This window comes from Podarcis filfolensis, assembly GCF_964270895.1.
Source record: "Podarcis filfolensis genome assembly, chromosome: 10".
NCBI classification, from domain to species: domain Eukaryota; kingdom Metazoa; phylum Chordata; class Lepidosauria; order Squamata; family Lacertidae; genus Podarcis; species Podarcis filfolensis.
Genome location: NC_139612.1, coordinates 6202246 through 6225902, shown reverse-complemented (window position 1 = coordinate 6225902; position 23657 = coordinate 6202246). Strand labels below are relative to the sequence as shown.

Below are 23657 nucleotides of genomic sequence, written 5' to 3'. Positions count from 1 at the left end.
AATAATAATAATAATAATAATAATAATAATTTGGAATGCCCTTTGTGTTTGGGAAATGATTTTCATGTTTACTGTTAGTTGTTGGTCATCTCTTTTCTAAATGTCAGTGTTATCTGCAAGCAGAGTTGGACCTTCACCCTCCTATAATACCTCCCTTAACCCAAGCTGCAAGCAAAACTCGTTACCTTGAAATACCAAGGGTGATTCATGCACATAAACAGGGTTCCTTATGTGCAACTCATGCAGATTTGCATCATACTAATCTGAACTGGCTGGATGCGTCAGATGCAAATGATTCTTGTCATTGTGCACGTTTCTCATATGCTGGAAGTCTTGCAAATAGAAACCTAGCAAAGCAGGGAGGAGGCTGGCTGGCGCCCTTCCCTCTGCTGTGCTGTTTACATTTACAAAGCCTCCTGTGACTCGTGATGCAGAGCCTATGTGTCACTTCCTTTCTGGCTACCATTGGCCCAGTTGCTTTGAAGTCACTAAGGGCCTGGTAGACAACTGATGGCTTAGTTGCACTGAGGAAATATTTGATGCTCAAGTCCATGAGCAGCATTGGTCTACGCTAAATGACGTTCAAGTGTATTTATACCATGGACTTTAATATTACATCTTGTTGGTGTAGAGCAGGCACCCCCAACCTGCGGCCCTCCAGATGTTTTGGCCTACAACTCCCATGATCCCTAGCTAACAGGACCAGTGGTCAGGGATGATGGGAATTGTAGTCCAAAACATCTGGAGGGCCGAAGGTTGGGGATGCCTGGTGTAGAGTTAACAAGGCTTTCTGCCTCAAGGGTCCAAGATGGACGAAATACTTGCTGCTTGTAAGCCGGGTATGCTTTCTAATTTTGTGTCCTTGTTTCCTTTTGCTAGGAACTTGACAGAGAGCTTCCAGTACTGAAACCTTACTTTGTTGAAAACCCCGAACAAGCTGGAAAAACCGGAGCTGGTATGCGAGTAACATGGCTTGGACATGCTTCTGTAATGGTGGAAATGGATGAACTTACGCTTCTTACTGACCCCATCTTCAGCCAGCGGGCCTCTCCAGTGCAATTTGGAGGACCTAAGCGTTTTAGAGGACCTCCGTGTACTGTAGATCAACTCCCCAAAATAGATGCAGTGATGATCAGCCACACTCATTATGACCACTTGGACTACCACTCCGTAATAAATTTAAATAGTCGCTTTGGCAGTGACCTGAGATGGTTTGTGCCCCTGGGTCTTTTAGACTGGATGCAGAAATGTGGCTGTGAGAATGTAATTGAGCTGGACTGGTGGGGAGAAAACTGTGTTCCTGGTCATGACGCAGTTACATTTGTTTTTACTCCTGCCCAACACTGGTCCAAGAGGACTGCAACAGATGACAACAAAGTTCTCTGGGGAAGCTGGTCTGTCTTGGGGCCCTGGAATAGGTTCTTTTTTGCAGGAGATACTGGCTATTGTGTTGCATTTGAGGAGATAGGGAAGCGATTTGGACCTTTCGATCTTGCAGCTATTCCTATTGGAGCATATGAACCAAGGTACGTAAGCCAATAAACTGGAGCCTGTGACCCAAGATACAAAACTACCACTGTTTATATACAGCACCAACAATGTGTAAGATGTGCAAAACACAGGCAGTGTCATAGCCACATGCCAAATCACTCCTGCTTCATTCCTCCTCTAGTGTGAGCAGTAACAACAAACCACAGACCTTTGCTTATCATGACAGCTGGCTTCTTTCCTTCCTTCCTTCCTTCCTTCCTTCCTTCCTTCCTTCCTTCCTTCCTTCCTTCCTCAACCGCAACTATGAAGCCAAGAACAGTTGACTTCAGATTATGGTTTACGTATTTGGAGAGAAACAAAACATGAGCACTGTTTTGGACATCACAGAAAACCAAGGTTCTTGGTTTGTTACTTGCATGAAGGAAGAAGGGCAGTGAGAGTGATACATGCTGCTGATTTATGTTAAGCCATGGTTTATGTCATCTGAAGGGGGCCAATGAAAGCTCACAGTCTTAAAGACAAGCAGGAGGAAAGGCTAGATCTTAATGGGCAAGGGGTAGGTGAAGATTGGCTGCCAGTTTTGCATTACAGGAAAACTAAATGTGGTTGAGATGCCTTGTGGAAGATGGGACATTAGAATGATTGAGATGCAGCTTAACAGATAAGTGAGCAATCTCTTTTAGCAATATGGGAGAAGGGAACAAATTGGACCAGTAAGAGCTATGCAACAGATTGAGAAGGGCAGTAAAGGAACCTTCACTTGGCCAGTGCATGTCTGTGTAACAGGCAAGGAAAAACGCTCTTTCCCTCTTTGGTAGGTGGTTTATGAAATACCAGCATGTGGACCCCGAAGAAGCAGTAAGGATTCATATTGATGTACAAGCAAAGAAGTCTGTTGGAATTCACTGGGGAACCTTTGCTTTAGCAAATGAGGTAGGTGTGAACTAACCATTTGTGCAGCTGCGGATGTCCATTCAAAATAGTAGCATCTAGAACTGTCTGTTCCAACCTGATAGCAGAAGTATCCTTTCTTCTGACTGCAAACAGAAAGTATAATTCACTTACATCCCAGAGTTTTAGTGTATGGGAGAACAGCACATCCTCTGTGTTTTTGTGCTGTGTCCCCTGCTTGGAAGGAACATTATCTCAAGAAGAAATGCAGTAGGCAGCATCCTCTGAGGAAAGATAATTCTACTGCATCTCTGTATCAGGTGTGATTAAGTGATCTAATTACATCTGATGCAAAGAGGCAGCAGAATTTCCTGCCCTCCGTGGAGACTAATTGTAAGGAGACAAGGACAGAATAGTGGGCTGTTTCCTCTGCAGGTGTGTAATTTTGAATGGAGATTTAGTTTGAATGGATTTTTGGTATAGGAGCTCCAACCATAGCTGTCCACGTTTCCCTTTTCTTGCGAGGAATCCTATTCAGAATAAGGGAATTTCCCTTTAAAAAAGGGAAGCGTTGGCAGTTAGTTGGAGCCTCCAACCAACTTAACTATATATAAAAAAGAAGTCATGTAGTGTTATAATTTTTTCTTATGGACCGTAGCAGTTTTCAAGGTGTTTCAAATGCTTAAAAGAAAATGGCCTCTGATTTTTGTATTATTTTATAGGCTGTCAGTTTTAGTTCTGAAGACAGTCAATTCTCTATACAACTAATTGTGTATTGTCAAAGCTAGGTTTCCCTCCTCAGTTTTTAGTTTGACTTAAATTTTGCTTAGTAGTAAGTCTGAATGTCTTACATAATAATAATAATAATAATTTATTATTTGTACCCCGCCCATCTGGCTGGGTTTCCCCAGCCACTCTGGGCGGCTTCCATAGAAACCAAAAATACACTAAAATATCATACATTAAAAACTTCCCTGAACAGGGCTGCCTTAAGATGTCTTCTGAATGTCAGATAGTTATTTATCGCTTTGACATCTGATGGGATACTCTGAAGCAAACTACTAAAGAAACAATGACAAGGGTGCTTTAAGAGATTGTGTACAGCTTAGTTGCTCTGTCTTTATGGACTGAATTAATAGCTGCTTTGTGTTAGAGTGACAAAATCATCGGAGGCAATTTCACTTGGTATGAAACTGGTTTTCCTGAATGTGTAACAAAATCATATCTTATCAGTATGCATATCATATTATATCAGCATACATATGTGCCAGTACCCCAACATTCTTTGACATTCTAGCATAATGAAGAAACTAACCCCCAGCCACCCAGAGAAACCCAGCTAGATATGTGAGGTATAAATGATATAATAATAATAATAATAATAATAATAATAATAATAATAATAATTAATTTACTGGCCAACAACACAGGATGATGCTCTGCAGATGAAGGGGCTGAGCATATAAGACCGTGGTTGATTCTTAAAACAGGAATTAGAATCAGAAATCATTAATGTTTATGAAATCCCTGAACTTTCTGGTAGGTGCTTGAGAAGGATTTTGAACCCCACAGATCCTCCACATTTCATGTACTGCTAAGTACAGAGATTCAGAATGTAAACTAGTTCTGCTGGAAAATTTATATGTTAAAAAATTTAAAGGAAGGCCGGTAAGGACACTATTTAAACATTTACTGTCAAAAGGTGATGTGGACAACTGGAGAGGCATCTCTGTCATAAAATTTATGATCAGGCCACTGGACTTTGATAAGTCAGTTGTAGCAGCCCAAGGGTTTCATAGAATGTAGGCATTGTTTAATCCTCTCTGGCACAGTTCTTTTCATTTACAAGTTTGCAGCAAGTAAACGTATTTTGATACAGTGGTACCTCAGGTTACAAACGCTTCAGGTTATAGACTCCGCTAACCCAGAAATAGTACCTCAGGTTAAGAACTTTGCTTCAGGATGAGAATAGAAATCGCACAGTGGCAGTGTGGCGGCAGCGGGAGTCCCCATTAGCTAAAGTGGTACCTCAGGTTAAGAACGGACCTCCAGAACGAATTAAGTTCTTAACCCAAGGTACCACTGTATGTTCTTTCATACTGGTGTTTGAGCTATTCTTGAATTTACCATGACTACAGTTCTCAATCTGCAGTTGCTACTTATTAGATAACTAAGAATAATACTTTCCAAATGTGGAAAACTAATAACACATTGTGTTGAGTTAGGCTGTTTCTAAGGCGTTTCCCTATCCTGCCTTCACTCCTTTAATTGGAGACTGAAACTGGACCTGATGCAGAGCATACCGTATTTTTCGCCCTATAGGACGCACTTTTTCCCCTCCAAAAATGAAGGGGAAATGTGTGTGCGTCCTATGGGGCGAATGCAGGCTTTCGCTGAAGCCTGGAGAGCAAGAGGGGTCGGTGCGCAACGACCCCTCTCGCTCTCCAGGCTTCGCAGACCTCTCAGCAAGCAGCGGGAGCCAGCGCTGGGCTCCCACGGCTTGCAGAGAGCTGCCTGTTTGGGGGCTGGGGTTGGGGGAAGCTCGGGCCTCCCCCGCCGCAGCCCCGTGCCTGGGGGGGAAATAATTTTCCCCCCTTTATTTCCCCCCCCAAAAAACTAGGTGCGCCTTATGGGACGGTGCGTCCTATAGGGCGAAAAATACGGTATTCATCCTAAGACTGAGAGCGCTGGCTGGATAAGACTAAAGGCCCTTATATGCCTATGGGGAAGCTCACAAGCAGGGCACGAGCTCTGTAATGCCCTTCTTTTCAACTGGTATGCAGAAGCCTCCTTCTGCCTCGTCACTGAGCTGTGGCCCCATGGTTTTCTAATATTTCTTAGGAATATCTGCCTTTGTTGAGCACTTCATACTTTCCCATAAACTTAACTGGAAAGATTGTGCTCACAATCCATTGCATGTGATCATTCACCGGCAAGAACCGAGGTGCAAACAACTGCTCTCGTGAACAGTTGTAATATCTAAGAAGTTTATTCATGGAAAACATAGCTTTTGTAAGCAGTGTGCAGTCCCAAAGTGCTCTGTCTGGACAAGTTACTACAGCTGCACAGAGCAGTTGATTCATCCTGAAATAGCAGGATCAGTTCAATAACACTTGTTGCCACAAATACAAGGTATGCTTCAAGGGGTAACCCCATTCAGAGCTTAACAAGGACTTCAGTAGGAAAAAGAAAAGTCTTATTGGATTTCAGTGGAACCAGAATTCCCCTTAAATTTGCAAGACTAAAGTATGTTCTTTCAAACTGGTGTTTGAGCTATTCTTGAATTTACCATGACTACAGTTCTCAATCTGCAGTTGCTACTTATTAGATAACTAAGAATAATACTTATGAAGCTTTTTCACAACAGGCTTATCCAGTCCTGACTGCTTGTTTTCTCCACAGTATTACTTGGATCCTCCTGCTAAACTGATGGAAGCTCTAGACAGATACGGACTGAAAACTGAAGATTTCTTTGTCTTAAAGCATGGTGAATCACGAGACTTAAATATTAATGAGGATGGATTTGAATAAAAATGGGGGGAAATCGATTTCTTATCAATTGTATCTGGGGGTGGGGGAAGCAATTAAGGTCGATACCTTTTTGTAAAATTTTGAACAGGATTTTTAAGATTTCAGGAGTTTGCATACCAGCCTTACAAAATTGCAAGTTTTTAATAAATGAATGAAATAGCACTTGATAGCATTAACTTAGCTGCACATGCCGTGTACATAAAGAGTTAATTCCATTGCCTGTGAAGTCATTTCACCTCTTTAAAACCAGTGCAGGTCACCTGCTAGAGATTAACTAGGCCACAATCCATAAGACCCAAGAGGACCTGTGAACTCAAGGCTTTCTTGACATAGCAACCCTCCCTCCCTCACTGAACTGCTAAGTGCTTTAACTCTCCCTTTTTAAAAATCGGATTTCTGGTTTAAAAAGTGGGGGATTACACTGAAAAACAAGCCCTACATACACATGAAGATTTGGAGCACAGAGAGTGTAACTTTCTGTTAGATAAAGTGCTTATGTATAGAAATTGGTTTCTGCATGCATTTGACTGCAAGTCTGTTATAGTAAAATCTCCCATTTGCAATGGCCTTCAGGCCAGAGGCTCATATGCACACTAGTTTACCATATGCATTGCTGTGCTTGTGGGACCCCTTCCTGCCTTGGAGTGGGGTGGGAAGACAGTTAAGCCACTCCATCATTTCCACCAATGATCTGATCAACAGGCATTGGGTAGAATTAGAAAACTGCAGATAGGTTTTCCTGAAAATGATGGTATGTGTGGATTCATATACCTGGAAGGTCTTGCTGAAATACCATTAATTTTTGGCAGGTGATTAGGATCAAAACCTTCATTTGCATACATCCCACTATCCTGTGAAATAGACACACTTTCTAATCTTTAGCATCCTTACTCAGATGCCAGGCCTGCAGTGATAGAACTTCCTTTCTAGTATGCATGTTTCAGATTGCATATTTTAAAGCAGAATCCTAACCATGTCTACTCAGAATCAAGTCCTATTTAATTCAATGGGACTTCCTTCCTCATAAGCGGGATTAGGAGCACAGCCTTAGCTACTATTGTTTAACATCAGAAAGGGCTTGGGGTTTTTTTTGGATTAGGCTAAAATCTGAAATGATCTAGTTCAGGGCAGTCCAGCATGCATCCTGAGGGCCGCATGTGTCCCTCGAGGCCTTTTTAGTGGCCCTCAGCGACATTTGATGCTCCCCCCTGCAGCCCTTGCGCTGCCTTCTCAAAGCCGGGTAAGTGAGGCACTGGGCTTTGGGAAGGAGGCGTGAGGGCTCTGACTGCGTCCCAGAATCCTCCCTCCTCCCTTCCAAAGCATAGTTAGCGCTCTTCCAGCTTTGGGAAGAAGGTGGGAGTTCGGGGACCCTGTCAGGGCCTCATGCCACTTCCCAAAACCCTGCACCTTTCTTATTCAGCTGGGGAAAGGCAGCATGAGAGCTGCGAGGGTGATGGGGACCAAATTTTGGCCTGTGCAGTAAGGTAGTGTGTGGCCTGCGGGTTCCGTGTCAAAGTACTCTTGCATCCCACTTGGTATAAAATACTGGATTGCGCTGGTCTACTTAAAGATCCTGAAACTACCATGATAGAAGTGGTTTTGAGTTTTACAACCAATATAGTAGCCACATGGAAAATGTTTTGAGTATTGCAGCATTAGTGTGAATAGTCTCAGCCCATTATCTCCCTTTGGCAGAATGATCACTTAGAGAATGTGCCCTGTGCCTTCGTAGCTGTTGGAAATTAAGAGGGTTTTTGATGGTGTCTTCCAACACAACTAGTTGCTAAAAGCACATTTTGAACAAAACACTGACTTTGCTGAATGCTTGTACATTTTCAATTGCAAATGTAAGAGCCAAGTTTTGAAATTATAAAATGTGCCTTTTCAAAGAGTTCTAACTACAAAAAAAATGCCTATTTATGTTGCTGCTGGCCAGAATCTCTGTACACTTTGCATTGTGTTGTCACTGTGAAATTGTTCTAGCACAGGCCTGAACACTTCTCGTTTTGAGAATAAGCAAGCTGCATGTAACTGGAACCGTTTGTTCTCTGAAATCTTTATTCAGCTTGTTTTGTTTGTTCTTGCTCCCTGCCGCCAACTGTGGGTTTCAAATGAATTGGTTTGTCAGAATGATGTGGAAAAACATATACAAATTGCTTATAAAATTTTAAAAGCATGATATTAATTTGTTCAACATTGTAAAAAATGGCCAACTATACATGTGTCAAACTAGTAAAACTAATTTACAAAATAAAGATTTTTCTTGCTCAGAAGTAGTCATATTATTGAATAATACTTTGAGTATGTTATGTTAATTTGACTTGGACTCTCACAATAAGAAATAACCATTTAATTTAACTACACTCCTTTTTCTCTCCCAATTTTTCTTTAGTAGGATTTATCTTCAGCTAAAGAATAATATTCAACATACTATTCGGGACGCAGGTGGCGCTGTGGGTTAAACCACAGAGCCTAGGACTTGCCGATCAGAAGGTCAGCGGTTTGAATCCCTGCCACAGGGTGAGCTCCCGTTGCTCGGTCCCTGCTCCTGCCAACCTAGCAGTTCGAAAGCATGTCAAAGTGCAAGTAGATAAATAGGTACCGCTCTGGCGGGAAGGTAAATGGCGTTTCCATGCGCTGCTCTGGTTCACCAGAAGTCATGCTGGCCACATGACTCGGAAACTGTACGCCGGCTCCCTCGGCCAATAAAGCGAGATGAGTGCCACAACCCCAGAGTCGGTCATGACTGGACCTAATGGTCAGGGGTCCCTTTACCTTTACCTTTATACTATTTGCAGTTTTACATCACTACATACTTGTATTTGCTGTGAAATACAAATGGGAGAGTACTATGGCACTGCATTTGAAACATACTACTTTTTCATTTAATTGCTACTTTACATTTTATTCAGGTGTATGGGTTTGAGCTACTAAAACACAAATGCAATGAATTATGGCTTTGGGTACACTGATGTTCACAGCTCACTTGCTGGAGGACTTAAGTTCATCTGTAAGATACTGGGCAGTAACATCCTTTTGTGACTGATGAAATCTGTCATAACCAGGCTGCAAGGTTTCTGCCTTGAGTATAAACTCAACCATACATAAATCTGACCATCTTTGCAAAACAAAAATAAATTCCTTCCAGAGGTGTAAATTTAATTTTTGTGTGCATAATTGCAAGCTATTCTTTTTAGAGGGCTTAAAGTTAAATAGTAAATAAAAAAAGCAAAGAGTCTGATTATCTTAATACTCATTGTACTGGTATATAAAAACAGGGTATGGGAGGCAGCAATGCCAACACATTACAAAACATTGTATGCTCATAGTAAATGCTGTTAGAAGAAGAAGAAGAGTTTGGATTTGATATCCCGCTTTATCACTACCCTAAGGAGTCTCAAAGCGGCTAACAATCTCCTTTCCCTTCCTCCCCCACAACAAACGCTCTGTGAGGTGAGTGGGGCTGAGAGACTTCAGAGAAGTGTGACTAGCCCAAGGTCATGTGGAGGAGCGGGGAAGCGAACCAAGTTCACCAGATTACGAGTCCACCGCTCTTAACCACTATACCTGTTGCACCCTTGCAGCTCGCTATACACAAGCTGCTCCTCATACATTTCAATAGAGAAGGTAGCTCTACCCTTATATGGAGTTTTCTCCATATTTACATATGGAACTCACATACAACTCTGGAATACAGCCAAAATATTCTATCAGGTTTTCTCAGCCCTAAGAAGATAGATCAAGATCAATTAAAATATTTATACTATCAAGGCAGTGTACAAAAATATACAAACTGAATAAAACACCACAAAATAGCTATAAGAATAGCTGGCTCATCTTTAAAATAATTAAATGTCTGAACTGAAAATAATTAAATGACTTAAATGTCAGCATTTTTAAAAAAAGTCTGAGACACCTAAAAAGTAGCAAGGATGAAATCAGCAACACAAAACGCCTAACTCCTATTTGAAATGAGTTGGACTCTTGAGACACACAGAGAGCTTTAAATCAAAACATGCAAAGTTATGACTGAAGCATTTCTACAGAAATTAGCTCTACACAAATTGTATTTAGCAACATAAATGAACAGTACTGATCTACAGCTTCATGTGAATTCTACCCTGTAATGCTTTTCCATCAAAGTTGAAAGCAGTTTCATACATGCAAGAAGTTCTACTACTTTTCTTCCTGTTCCATGAACATGTAGGTCTACATATATATTGTGAGTCCGACATTCATAAGCATCAGTTTAGGCTTTTGCATCTGGAATTTGATTTTGAATGGAGGCTTTTAACAATTTCCAGTTTCAGCACCGCTGCATTATCAGTTCTGCCACTTGTTCTTTTACTTCTGTGTCATGATGGTACAACAAAGATGTTAGTTTCTGAGCGCACTCTGTAGTATTCCCCCAAAGTACAGAAAAAATTGAACCTTCATTGTGATGATGGACAGTAATGCTCTTGTCCTTTTGCGTAAGTTTTGTTAAGTTTGTGGCAAACACCAGGACCCTGAGCAAAACTTCTTTGTTTATGCAGGTGTCAAGCAGGGATAATAAGAAGGGTGCCTAGAGAATTAAACAAACAAGAAATAGTTGTTCATAGGCATGAAAAAATAAGTGAACATACATCTTTTTAGTAAATATCATATGCATCACTTACCCACCTTCATGGGCTCTAGTAATTTACTAGCTTCTGAACTTCCCTATGCCAACCCAAAATCAAATTTTGAGCACCATACACCTTAGGCATTCTCCAGCTACTAACCTGGAGTATTCCTTACCACTGCTCATTCAGCTATAGCTATTTTAACCTTTAAAGCCCTATACAGCCTAGGACCCTCGTACCTACAGGACCGCCTCTCCTGGTATGTCCCACAGAGGAACTTACGGTCTTCAAACAAAAACATCTTGGAGGTCCCAGGCCACAGAGAGGTTAGGCTGGCCTCAACCAGAGCCAGGGCCTTTTCGGCTGTGGCTCCGATCTGGTGGAACGCTCTGTCACAAGAGACTAGGGCCCTGCGGGACTTGACATCTTTCCGCAGGGCCTGCAAGACAGAGCTGTTCCACCAGGCCTTTGGCCAGGGCACAGCCTGACTCCCACCTTTGGCAATCTTCACAGAACTCTAGCCCAATGGTTGCCATCAATTTGATTTGAATTAATTTTATAATGAAATGATTTTAGAATGTTGTATTATTTTATTGTTGTTAGCCGCCCTGAGCCCGGCTTCGGCTGGGAAGGGCGGGATATAAATAAAAAATTATTATTATTATTATTATTTCTTCAAATAGTAATTGTTGGAAGAAGCATAAAAAGTAACATTACCTGAGCATTAAGGAGATGCTCCATCATAGCTGGGTTTGCTGATAAATTCACAAACACTTTTAGAACCTGAACCTATTAATATAGGGGAAAAGTTAATTTTAATAATATACTTTGGATTTAACACTACACATAAAATAAGCAGGATATATTAGGAACACATATTACTAATTTACTAATCAATAAGATTTGCCAGCACAACTTACAAACTGCAGGCTGGGAGATCATAAAACAAAAAAATTAGATCCCACTTTTTCTGACAGTTCCAACATGGTGACAAAACCAAAATTATAAGGAGAAAAAAATAGCAAGATAATATAAACCCAATTTTCTTGTAACAAGCATTTGTCCTTATTAGGAAATAAGCCCCTTTTAAGTTTTATCAGTACTTATTTCTGAGTAAACCAGTACGAGAATTGGCTACCCACATTGCAAGCTTCATAAATTACTCAGTTTGGGGGATGGCACAGAAAGGGGGGTTTGCAGCACCAAACCAGCACACCACTTTGGAACCAGTCTGTAGCCAAGCAGACATTGGGTTTGGGGGTAAACCTATGAGCCCTGGTTTGTCAATTAGTCAGTTTGGAGGGCACTGCAGAAAGCAGGGTTTGTGGCACAAAACTAGCACCAAACTTTGACATCAGTTGCGGGGGGGAAACAGAATTTTGGGGCCACACATTAATGAAGCTTGCATAGCACTAATCTGAGCTGTGAAGTGTAAACTGACCTCAAAGCTGCAATGCATCAGGACTAGTGACAGCAACCTTATTCTTCTAGGAGCCTATCTTCTTTGCACCTATTCTTAATTTAAAATCTACATCCATCTTTCATAAGTATAAATCTATCCTGAATTCTCAGAGAATCCTGTTTTCTTCTAATAATGTGTGCTTCTGTAATCTAAAGAAACATTCAGAACTGTTCAAAACAAGCTCTGCTGTTATTTTCACTCAAAGTAAACAGGTTGAGAGTGATAGAGAGCCATCTTGTGGTGCCCTTAACTTATAAATGAACAGGGAATGGAGTCCTGCTAAGGTCTTTTCTTATGAATGACCAATAAGCAATTGTTTTAATGCTCTGGTTCAAATCCCTTTTCTAAGTAGAGTTAACATTTTTTTGAGTTGGCTCTGGAGTTCAGAAAGCCTAAATAGTCCTACTCCCTCACCTTTTAAAAAGAGGTGAGTAAAGAAAAATCAGCTTAAAACATTTTCTACCCCCTTTAACTTATGTGCATGACTACTATTAATTTTCAAAGTAATTTACTACACAGAGAATTAAAGGACAAGAAAAGCAGAATCCAAAAGATTTTCCTCCTAACAAGATAGAGCATCTTATGGTACCTGTGTTCTTTCATTTCCTTCCAAAAGCATATGAAGAAAGCAAGGTATGAAGTTTGTCATCATGGAATGATAGTCACTGGTAACAGACATATTGGTTAAAAATCGAAGCCCAGCCAGCTGAAGTTCAGAGTTCAAGGGAGCTGAATCTGTCTCCTCACAAACTATGGTAATATATATCTTAGGGAGGGAAAAACAAAAACACGATCAGAACAAACCACTCCCAGTGATAATCCCACTGTTATCATTAAAAACAAAATATTATCACTGTTGAACACAAATTGTGAACAAGTAAGCAAAGGTAGCGACAAAGTAACTTTTTTTTAACATGAGGGATAGCGAATGCTGCTAATTTAAACAATTGGCAAAACCTTTTATCACAATAATCCTTCCGTTAACAACATATTCTAAATGTAGAGTTATCTGTTTTCTTCTCTGCAGATGTTTAAAATATTGTTAATACCATATACAGTGGTACCTCGGGTTACATACGCTTCAGGTTACAGACTCCGCTAACCCAGAAATAGTGCTTCAGGTTAAGAACTTTGCTTCAGGATGAGAACAGAAATCGTGCTCCGGTGGCGCGGCGGCAGCAGGAGGCCCCATTAGCTAAAGTGGTGCTTCAGGTTAAGAACAGTTTCAGGTTAAGAACAGACCTCCAGAACGAATTAAGTTCTTAACCCGAGGTACTACTGTATACCCGAGTATAAGCCGACCCAAATATAAGCCGAGGCACCTAATTTTACCACAAAAAACTGGGAAAACTTACTGACTCGAGGATAAGCCTAGGGTGGGAAATGCAGCAGCTACTGGTAAATTTCAAAAATAAAAATAGATACCAATAAAATTACATTAATTGAGGCATCAGTAGGTTAAATGTTTTTGAACATTTATTTCAAAGAAAAACAGTAAACTAGCTCTGTAAGTGGAAAAGAGGGTCAACAAAAACAATATGGTATCAACAATAACTTTAAAAGTACAAAAACCTTCATCTCTCTCTCCCTTCTCACTATACTCAAACTACTCCCTCTTCCATTCCCCAGCTGTCTCATGAGAGCTCTCAAATATTCCACAGTACTTTACTCAAACCTCTTACCACTGTTTAAGATTGCCAAGTTTCCCCCGTCCCCTCCAGCCTTTCAGTGTTTCTCCCTTCTCACTGTCGTGCCACGCTCACTACTCTTGTGCAACCTGACTTCACTTTTGCTTGCTGCCTTTATGCAAATCCAGGACTGTGATGCAGCAACTACAAGTCCTCCAGTGGGGGCTGCCACCAGGAAAGCCTTTCTTCCTAGGGAAAGAAAGGTATCTTGTGGACCGTAAGCTAATTCTGGACTAAACTTCGGAAGCCCACAGGTTTAATTTTTAAGGAAGGAAACCTCTTCTCAACGGATAAAGGGAATGCTGGTGAAGTTTCGGTCTCAAAACATTTGATATACACATATCAAAGGGCTTGAGTTCAAGCTCCCTCAAAGCTCCGTGGGAGATGGAAGTGTCAGGGCGGCCGTGGTGTGGGAAGCGGGGAGGCGGGGGGCGGCCTCACGTACAGAAACACGTAGGCGAGAAGCTGAGATCAACGCTTTGCAGCCAGCGCAGCACTGTCCGGGGCAGCCCCACACGCCTCAGGCTGGTGGAGTAGGACATGAGGAGAGGCAGCTTCCCTTCGCGAGCACCTTCAAGAACCATAACAGCAGTTGCCACAGCAACCGCCGCCGCCTTGTCCGTTTTTTGGTTTTTTTTATTAAAGGAGCACTGCTGCGCATGCGTCGGAACGCCTGGGCTTCTTTAAGCGTTTGCACATGTGCAACTGCGGGGCTGTTTGCACACGCGCAACTTTGCCGCTGTCAGCGGCAGCGGAGGAGGCTGTTTTCAGGCTGCTCGTTCCTCCGCTGCCACCGTCTACAGCAGCAAAGGCGGCGGAGGAGGAAGGAGCAGCCTGAAAGGGCTGCTTTTGGGCTGCTCCTTCCGCCGCCGCCAATAACAGCCTCTGCCACTCGCAAGTCATCCGCACTGCACCAGAGAACAGGTCAGTGGGATCCTCACTCGAGTATAAGCCGAGGGGGGCTTTTTCAGCATAAAAAATGTGCTGAAAAAGCCGGCTTATACTCGAGTATATACGGTAGATTGATGGGCAACACCACCAGCTATCCCTACAGTTTTAGGTTTCATCATGCAAATTCAAGAGCCAATTCATTGCCCTCTGAATACAAATACTAAAATTGGCATGTTGTTATATTTATTTTCAACACTTGTTTGAACAGCACCTGAACTTAAAGTAATGTAGGTTGGATGACTGTGACAAGAGAAGTAAGTCATCCTATTTTTTGTTCATCATTAGTGGTCCTCTTTTGAATGCTCTTCCCTTCTTATGTCAGGTGGGTAGTACCAGAGAGAGGGTCTTTTCAGCCGTGGTGTCCCACATATGGAAAGCCCCTTTGAGTTATATTTATGCTATTCTTTGTTATTAATTTGGTGTTGCTTATGACTTTGAGAGCTGTCCTGGGAGTTTTAGCATATAAAATGCTGTCCTGGGAAGGGCAGCATATAAAATGCTGTAATTAATCATTATAAAAAGTATTTACCTAATCAACATTACAGGGGAAAGCTTAGATCACATTGAAGTCAACGGGAAAGCTTTCATTGCTTTGAATCTAAATGGGATTGCACAAAAAGTTCTTCATATAAGCTCATTATTTATGCACAGAGTTTTCTGTAGTAGAGTTTGTTGCTTTTAAACTTACCTTCATCTCTTCTTGATTTTTAATATTCATACTCAAGTTATTAAGTGCATTCAGTGCTTTTTCTTTAACTTTAGTGTCAGGAACTGAAAGCATTTTTCCAACGGCGATAAGCCCGCCTAAATTTCGAATGATATCCTACGAGTTAAACAGAAAAATGTGTGATATACAATTATCTTAATTTAATTCCGGGAGCCAAACAAAATATGTTTTAATTGTTATATGAATTCTGCTTGAATCAACAAAGAATACAATGAAGCAATTGGATTTCATTTTTATCTAAACTGTAAAAACTACTCTAGGCATAGCATTTACTGTAAGGTAGAGCATGTGGGTAGACACTGCGAAGGAATCATTTTCCCCCTCTTCCCACCTCTCCCAAACTACTCCAACACACCAGGACACTCTCTTCAAGTGGGACAGAGTTATGCAGGAGTTCGAAGGGGGATGAAAGTGCCTACTTCCTCACAAGTGTTCATGGAACTGCGGTTTGCTCATGCAAAGGGCTCTGTGCATCACCCTTGCCAACGACTGACATCTCTACTTTTTCTCATTGAGGTAAGGTACAGTGAAGTACTCTCAACTCAATCTCCCGTTTCCTCTATAAGGGCTCCTCCAGATGAACTGTTTACTGAGCATTCAACCTGATTTACTTGCACAAAGCTTATGTAGAGGATAAATGATAGCTGGTCTCTACTGAGCATTTGTTCTGATTTGTCTGCAGGGCGGTTTATTACAATGAAAATTTATCCTGATTTTCTTACAGAGTGTTCATATATCTTTCCATTAATCATTCGTTTATTTCACACTTTTCAATGCATTTCCTCATCCCTTTCCAAACTACAAAAAGTCTTCCTTTTTTAAAAAAAAAAGTGGATTTGTTGAGCTGCAGCAACAGAGCCCTAACTGCACAAACTGAAAGCTTGTGTTCTTGAGGCCCTCTCCACAATAATGAGAGTCTGGAGGCACCACTAGCGTTGAGATGGGACAAGGCACTATGGGTCTGCTTAGAATTCTGTCACTTAAACTGTGGAAGTAGTATTAGTCCTAGAAAAACACACAGCTAAGTATTACAGTTACCTAACACAGTGGTTCCCAACTGGTGGTCCGTGGACCCGCAGGGGTCTGCGTAATCCACCCAGGGGGTCCGTGGCACAATTCACAATTCCAAAAACTACCATAGAGATATAAATTTTTTCAAAAGCCATGGCTTTCAAAAAACGGGGTCTGAAGTACTTCACTAATTGAGAACCACTAACCTAAATAGAAGCCAAGATCTTCTTGTAGGTTTCATTTTGAAGATTTATACCCCACTCTTAGATTATATGATCCTGATCCCAAGGAAACAAATTACATTGTTTTAATTAGTTTTTACATGATTATTACTTTATCTTATTGTCTTTCATATATTTTCTTTTCTTTTAAACAAAGAACAATACTTACCTGATTTGTAGAGAATGCAGCACTGTTGCTCAATGTAATCAAGGCTTGCTCCTGAATTGTGGGATCCTTCGTAGAGTCAAGTAAACGAATAAGATTCTGTATATGGTGTGCCTCCAGATCATGGGATGATTCTGGAAGATCCACGTCTTCTAATTTTAGAAATTTTAGAAACATAAACAATTTCTACACTAGTAATTTAATTGTTGGTGGGGGGAGGAAAGAGAGGAAAGGAAGGAGCGGATCAAGGCCACAATCCCTTCTGGGCAGTCTTCCCAGGACATCATCATCATGTAAGTGATGTCAGTGGTGGATTCGGCCTGGGGTAAAAGTGGGTGGAGCAACACATTTTAGGTTGTCTTTTATGCAATGGGCTAGTTGCTACATAGGCTCACATGCCACTCTCTATCCTCTATCCAGACAAACAAGAGGCAACTTCAGAGTTCAAGGACACATTCCAGCCATGCAAAAACTGTTAGGGTGTAAAGGGGGGCAGTGAGGGATATGGTCTGGGGAGAGGCGTGTGTGACTTGGAGAGAGTCCCAAGGGCCAGACAGAGGGGGCTACAGGGCCACATTTGGTGCCTGGGCCTGAAACTCCCCATCCCTGGAATAGAGTGTTGACACCTGCCTCTACATTGCATATTGGAAAGGCTGCAGTAGTCTACAGTGGTTAATGTGTGTATATGCACTAGTTAAAACAGTTGCACTACAACTTTTTTTTAAATTTTACAATAGGCATTTCTTTGCGTTTCAAACCTGTGTAGCTACACTCTGAACTATTATAGCCCAATGACAAAGTTTGACATGAACATAAAAGGCTGTGTTAAAACAGAGATACATTTTGGTGACAGTGGGCAGATCACTAGCTCAGCTCCAATGACCAATTAGTAAGATGGTTATGATAATAAAGTCCTATTTAACCGGATTTTTATGGAGCAGAATAAAGCAATGAATGTTGTTCTCCCTCCATCTGAGGATGTCTGTTCTGAACCGGCGTTTTACATTTCATTTCATTTCACTACATTTCATCTCATCTTGGAACTAATAATAACCATGAATTTCGTATCCATTCTCCCTCCTAGGACAGTGGGCTTCGGTTCTTCCTTATTTCTTTACTTAAAACTGCATTTGTCCAATTGGCTCCAAGCCACCTCGGAAACAGTGTGGAAAGAAGAGGAGGGAGAGACATATTTGAAACAGGGTTATTATATCTTATCAGCAGTTAGTCTAGGTAAGAATCAACAACCTCATTCACTAATAATTAGCAATGGATGCCTGAATAAAAAGGTTCATTTTTTAATAAATGAAAAAGTCTCTAATGGCAAGAGGGGAAAGAAGAGCCTCTGATCAGGCAGAGAGGCTTGCCTGCCTTTAAGGAGTCATAATATTTTGCACAACTAACAATCTAAGAATGGATTGCTAATCAGCAGCAAAGCATGGGATGAACTGCACAACTGCAGTCTACTATTATCAGTAGTAGACTGCAGGCCAAACTGCCTAGTGACAGGCCCTGGCAATGTTATGTTAATAGCATGTACATAAATAACATGCGAACCCCTTGAACTGTGCTTCTGACAAGTGATTGAGGAGTCCTAAACAGCTCTGATCTAAGGGATTGTTGTTTAGTCATTTAGTTGTGTCCGACTCTTCATGACCCCCTGGACGAGAGCATGCCAGGCACTTCTGTCTTCCACTGCCTCCCGCAGTTTGGTCAAACTCATGCTGGTAGCTTCGAGAACACTGTCCAACCATCTCGTCCTCGGTCGGCCCCTTCTCCTTGTGCCCTCCATCTTTCCCAACATCAGGGTCTTTTCCAGGGAGTCTTCCCTTCTCATGAGGTGGTCAGGGATACACAGCTGTATTTCTCTGCACTTGCCACTGGCGTACTCAGGGCCGGATTTAGGTTTGATGAGGCCCTAAGCTACTGAAGGTAATGAGGCCCTTTATATGTCCAGCTGTTCTCTGTCAACAACAAATTGTTGCCGTTTTTGTATTGAATATATGCTGCAGTGGTACCTCTGGATGCGAACAGGATCCGTTCCAGAGCCCCGTTTGCATCCTGAAGCGAACGCAACCCGTGTCTGCACGTGTGCGGTTTGCAATTCACCACTTCTGTGCATGCGCATGATGTCATTTTGAGGGTCTGCACATGAAACCCCCAAAGTAACGTGTTCTATTAAATCTGGGTCGCTGCGGAGCACAACCTGAAAACGCTCAACCTGAAGCAACTTCAACCCGAGGTATGACTGTATATGGTAGTTTATGGACCTAATGGGTATCTAAAACCATTTGCACATAAAAAAATATGTATTTCATCGAAGTAATTGTTGAACTGAAATACAATTAAGAAGAAATATATTAATAGTGAAATACAGTGGTACCTCGGGTTAAGTTAACTTAATTCATTCCGGAGGTCCATACTTAACTTGAAACTGTTCTTAACCTGAGGTACCACTTTAGCTAATGGGGCCTCCTGCTGCTGCCACGCCGCCGGAGCACGATTTCTGTTCTCATCCTGAAGCAAAGTTCTTAACCTGAAGCACTATTTCTGGGTTAGCGGAGTCTGTAACCTGAAGTGCATGTAACCTGAAGCGTATGTAACCCAAGGTACCACTGTACAATTAAGAAGAAGTATATTAATAGTGAAATAATTATTAAGCTCTAACTTAACATTTTGGAAATGTACATCCAGTTTTTTGGGGGGCCCCCAAAAGAGTGGAGCCCTAAGCTATAGCTTGTTTAGTTTATACATAAATCCGGCCCTGGGACTTTTCACTGTCATCTTGAAAAGCGCAAACTCGCAGCAAGAATACTTCTTGCTAAATATTGGAAGACACAAGATTTGCCCACCGTGGAAGAATGGCAGATGCAAGTGATAGACTATATGGAGATGGCAGAAATGACCGGCAGAATTCGAGACCTGGGAGAAGAGTTGATGGAAGAGGATTGGAAAAAGTCTAAAGATTATCTACAGAAATATAGTAAATTGTTTGAATGTTAAAATGATGAGGGATCTAAAGGTAACACGGCATTTGGGATATAGTTAAAAGAGCTATGAAAAAAAAGGTTTTAAAAAAGAGGGGTAATTAGAGATATAACAAGTGGGAGTATACAATTATAAATGAGATATGAAAGAGGGTTAGAACTTGCTGAATTTGACGGAATAAAGAGGAACACAAAAAAGGGAGATGTGAGGAGGTCAGGAAAGAGGGTTATAGAACCTTGAAATATAAAAGTGGACTCTTTTTCTTTTTTATTAAGTGTGTATTTTTTGGTTTTGTGTGTGGATTTGTCTGTTTTTTATGTGTTGTAAAATTCTAATAAATATCTATTAAAAAAAAAAAGAAAAGCGCAAACTCGGTAGCTGGAAAACGCATGAAGAACAAAACCAAGCGCCCGGCGCTCTTACCTCGCCGAAGGTTTTCCGGCCCCTTCCGGCCCGGCCTGGAAATCACGGGCATCGCCGACACTTTCTGCCGCAATGTGGGGGCGGCCGCCTGGCGCTCCCGCCCCGGACGAACATCTCCCCGCTTCGCCCCGGCTTCGGCTCCTCCCTCGCCTCCCCTTCTCCGGCTGCTCGCTCGGTAAACGCAGTAGCAGAGGCCGGCCCCGACCGCCAGCCCCGCCGCCAGCCCCGTCCGCACCCTCACAGACGAGCCTCCGCTCTCCCTCATGGTCCCGTCTCTCTCGGCCCCTCAGAGATCCGCCGGGCGAGCCGGGAGGAGGCGGCCATCCGCGGCTCCGCCTCCCTCCCTCGCTCGGCGGCCTGGAAGAGCAACGGCGCCTCGGCGCCCCCTTGCGCGCGCGGCGCCCTCCGCATCCAGACCCACGGGCGCAGGAAGCGCGCTGGGGAGAAATGGCGGCCCCCAAGTTATTTTATTTCATCGCCCACTGCAGCCTCAGAAGTAGACGAAGCAACGGAATCACGAGTAAAACATCCATTCGCTTTCTCTCTTCATGTAGCCTTATGAGGCTTTGCCGTCGGGTGGGAAAAAGATTGCGCCCGGGAAAGGGAAGTGGGAGTCAACAGACACTCAAGGAATAGTTACAGATAGGTAGCCGTGTTGGTCTGCCATAGTCAAAACAAAAAAAAAAAAAATATTCTTTCCAGTAGCACCTTAAAGACCTATAAGGAACACCATTTCAGATAAAACCACAGCGGACTTTGCCAACAAACTCTGCCAATTTGTCCTTACCCACAACAACTTCAAATTCGGTGATGACCTGTTCCTTCAGATCAGCGGCACAGCAATGGGCACCCGCATGGCCCCACAGTATGCCAACATCTTCATGGCAGATTTAGAACAACGTTTCCTAAACTCCTACCCACTCAAACCTCTCTTGTACCTGCGATACATTGACGATATTTTTATCATCTGGACACATGGTCAACAGACCCTGGACACCTTCCACCAGAAATTCAATGATTTTCACCTCACAATCAACCTAACAATGAATCAATCTATGCAAGAAATACATTTTTTGGACACTACTATAAAGATACAGGATGGACACATAGACACCACCTTATACCGTAAACTAACTGACCGACAAACATATCTACATGCCTCAAGCTACCATCCCAAACATACCAAACAGTCCATTGTATATAGCCAGGCACTACGTTACAGCCGTATCTGTTCCAATTCTACAGACAGAGACTCTCACCTAAGAGATCTACAGCAAACCTTTTTAGAACTAAAATACCCAGCAGATGAAGTCAGACAACAGATCAACAGAGCCAGACTGATACCCAGAGAGAACTTGCTGCAAGACAGACCCAAAAAAGAAAATAACAGAACACCTCTAGTCATCACATACAGCTCCAAAGTTAAAACAGTACAATTTGGTCTTTAAGGTGCTACTGGAAAGAAAAAAAAAATTGTTTTGACTCAAGGAATAGTTTCGGAGAAAAGGCTTTTATTTCTACCATCCATGAACTGGTAGAAGGAGCAAGTGTGATAACTCACAAAAAGCATGCACGAAGTTCACAGTCATGTGCACAGAGCATATATACCCCTTTCCAGTTCCCTCCCCCTTTCTCCACCTTCTTCCAGAGTCCTGCCCCATGAGTTCCTCTGAGCATGAACAGAAAGCTGTCTTGGGACTCTTGGACTCTTGGCAGGAAAGGGGGGGTGAGAGCCTTGCATTCAGCGTGTCCAAGGATGAAATATACTCAGAGTCGCAAAGTGATTTCATGCTCTTTATTCAGCTCATAGTGGTGAGGAGGAATGAATGAATGAAAGTCCCCTCAAACTATCTGCTTTATATACAATATTTACACAATGGGCTGCACATGATTGGCTAATTCCGGAATTCTACTGTAAGCCAATCAAGTTGTGGATTCACTTCTATCTGGAGCATGATTGGGTGGTTCCTGCCAACCAATCATACTGCTGCATTGTTCTAGGACCAATCAGACTGCTGCATTCTGAATCCTATTGTTCTAGGACCAATCAGACTGCTGCCTTTTGGATCCTATTGTTCTAGGACCAATTAGACTGCTGCAGTTTGGATCCTATTCAACTCAGTACATAACAAAGGATGTGTTACTTTTCTCTTGCTCTAGTGGCACAGTTCCAGGAAGGAAAAGTCGCAATCTGGTTAACAAGGCCAACTAGCCTGAGAAATGAAAAAAGCATTGTTCTATTCAGCTACCTTTGTTACAGCAGAGCGGAATATGCTTAGCTAATGCTTTTTGTCTTAGAGGAAATGCAGTTTTAATGCTTGAGGCGAGGCCTGGTTGGGGGGGGATTCATGAACAGTTTTAGTGTTTTTGGGGTGATCCTAACTGTTCCCCTACATTCAGAGCCTCTTTAACCCCGCTCTTCATCCAGGGAGGCTCTTTTTAGTGCAGTTCGTAGGACGAGGAGATAAGTACTTAAAAGCGCAATCCTAAACCCAGAGATGGGGCCCCAGAGCGCGCTTCTCCCGGGGAGGCTGGAGCCGCAGGGCGGAATTCTCCCCCCCCCCCCGGCTGCTGTAACGGCCCCCACCAATGGCTGGATTCTTCCATTTGCCTCTCACACTCTGAAATATACGAAGAGTCGCAAAGTGATTTCATGCTCTTTATTCAGCTCATAGTGGTGAGGAGGAATGAATGACTGTCCCCTTAAAGTATCTGCTTTATATACATTATTTACACAATGGGCTGCACATGATTGGCTAATTCCGGAATTCTACTGTAAGCCAATCAGGTTGTGGATTCACTTCTATCTGGAGCATGATTGGGTGGTTCCTGCCAACCAATCATACTGCTGCCTTGTTCTAGGACCAATCAGACTGCTGCATTCTGAATCCTATTGTTCTAGGACCAATCAGGCTGCTGCCTTTTGGATCCTATTGTTCTAGGACCAATCAGACTGCTGCAGTTTGGATCCTATTCAACTCAGTACATAACACACTCCATCCTCAAGCGATGCTTTGGTGCCCCCTTGCAGCTGCCCTGGTCGGGATGCCCTAAGTCCGCCTCTGCCCGGGTTCTTGCCTACTCTGAGCAAGAGGGGAGAGACGCAATGTTTGCACCCCTGGTCCTGCGCTGTTGACGAGGGCCAATCTGGCCAACTTCTAGGTGTGCCCCGGGGCCAGGCTCTGTGCATGGAGTGGCTGGATCAGCACTGCGCCCCACACGCCCCCAGCAGAGACCGTGGACAAGAAGCTCAAAAAGGTTTCTTTGGGTGCCCTTTGGCTCTCTGCCAGTGACTCCCCCCCCCCCGCCATAGGCGTCGGGCCTGTTCTGCTGCGTGCCCCCCCCGCCTGCTGTAACGGCCCCCACCAACGGCTGGATTCTTCCATTTGCCTCTGGCACTCCATCCTCAGGTGTTGCTTTGGTGTCCTCCTTGCAACTGCAGATTTTGGAGTTTATGGGAACTACAGGGGAAAGAAGCAGAAACTTTGCATGAGTCTGTTCTG

The 23657-nt window shown here is 42.7% G+C and overlaps 2 protein-coding genes across 5 annotated transcripts in view; one reads left to right on the top strand and one right to left on the bottom strand.

The window, feature by feature from the left end:
• NAPEPLD (N-acyl phosphatidylethanolamine phospholipase D) overlaps nucleotides 1–8186 on the top strand; it is a 26730-nt gene extending 18544 nt beyond the window's left edge. For all 4 annotated transcript variants that reach the window (XM_083575263.1, XM_083575266.1, XM_083575265.1 and 1 more), the window contains exons 3-5: nucleotides 880–1526; nucleotides 2310–2424; nucleotides 5785–8186. In XM_083575263.1, coding sequence (XP_083431389.1) covers nucleotides 880–1526; nucleotides 2310–2424; nucleotides 5785–5913 — 891 coding nt within the window. In that variant the 3' untranslated portion in view covers nucleotides 5914–8186. The remainder of the gene's footprint in view (nucleotides 1–879; nucleotides 1527–2309; nucleotides 2425–5784) is intronic.
• ARMC10 (armadillo repeat containing 10) lies at nucleotides 7942–23657 on the bottom strand. Its single transcript, XM_083575353.1, has 9 exons — nucleotides 23470–23657; nucleotides 22549–22670; nucleotides 20155–20698; nucleotides 16747–16895; nucleotides 15307–15441; nucleotides 12569–12745; nucleotides 11235–11306; nucleotides 8703–10477; nucleotides 7942–8343 (listed from the first exon to the last, which is right to left on the bottom strand). Exons 3-8 carry the CDS (start codon nucleotides 20417–20419, stop codon nucleotides 10220–10222), a joined length of 1056 nt encoding a protein of 351 aa, XP_083431479.1. The 5' UTR covers nucleotides 20420–20698; nucleotides 22549–22670; nucleotides 23470–23657; the 3' UTR covers nucleotides 7942–8343; nucleotides 8703–10219.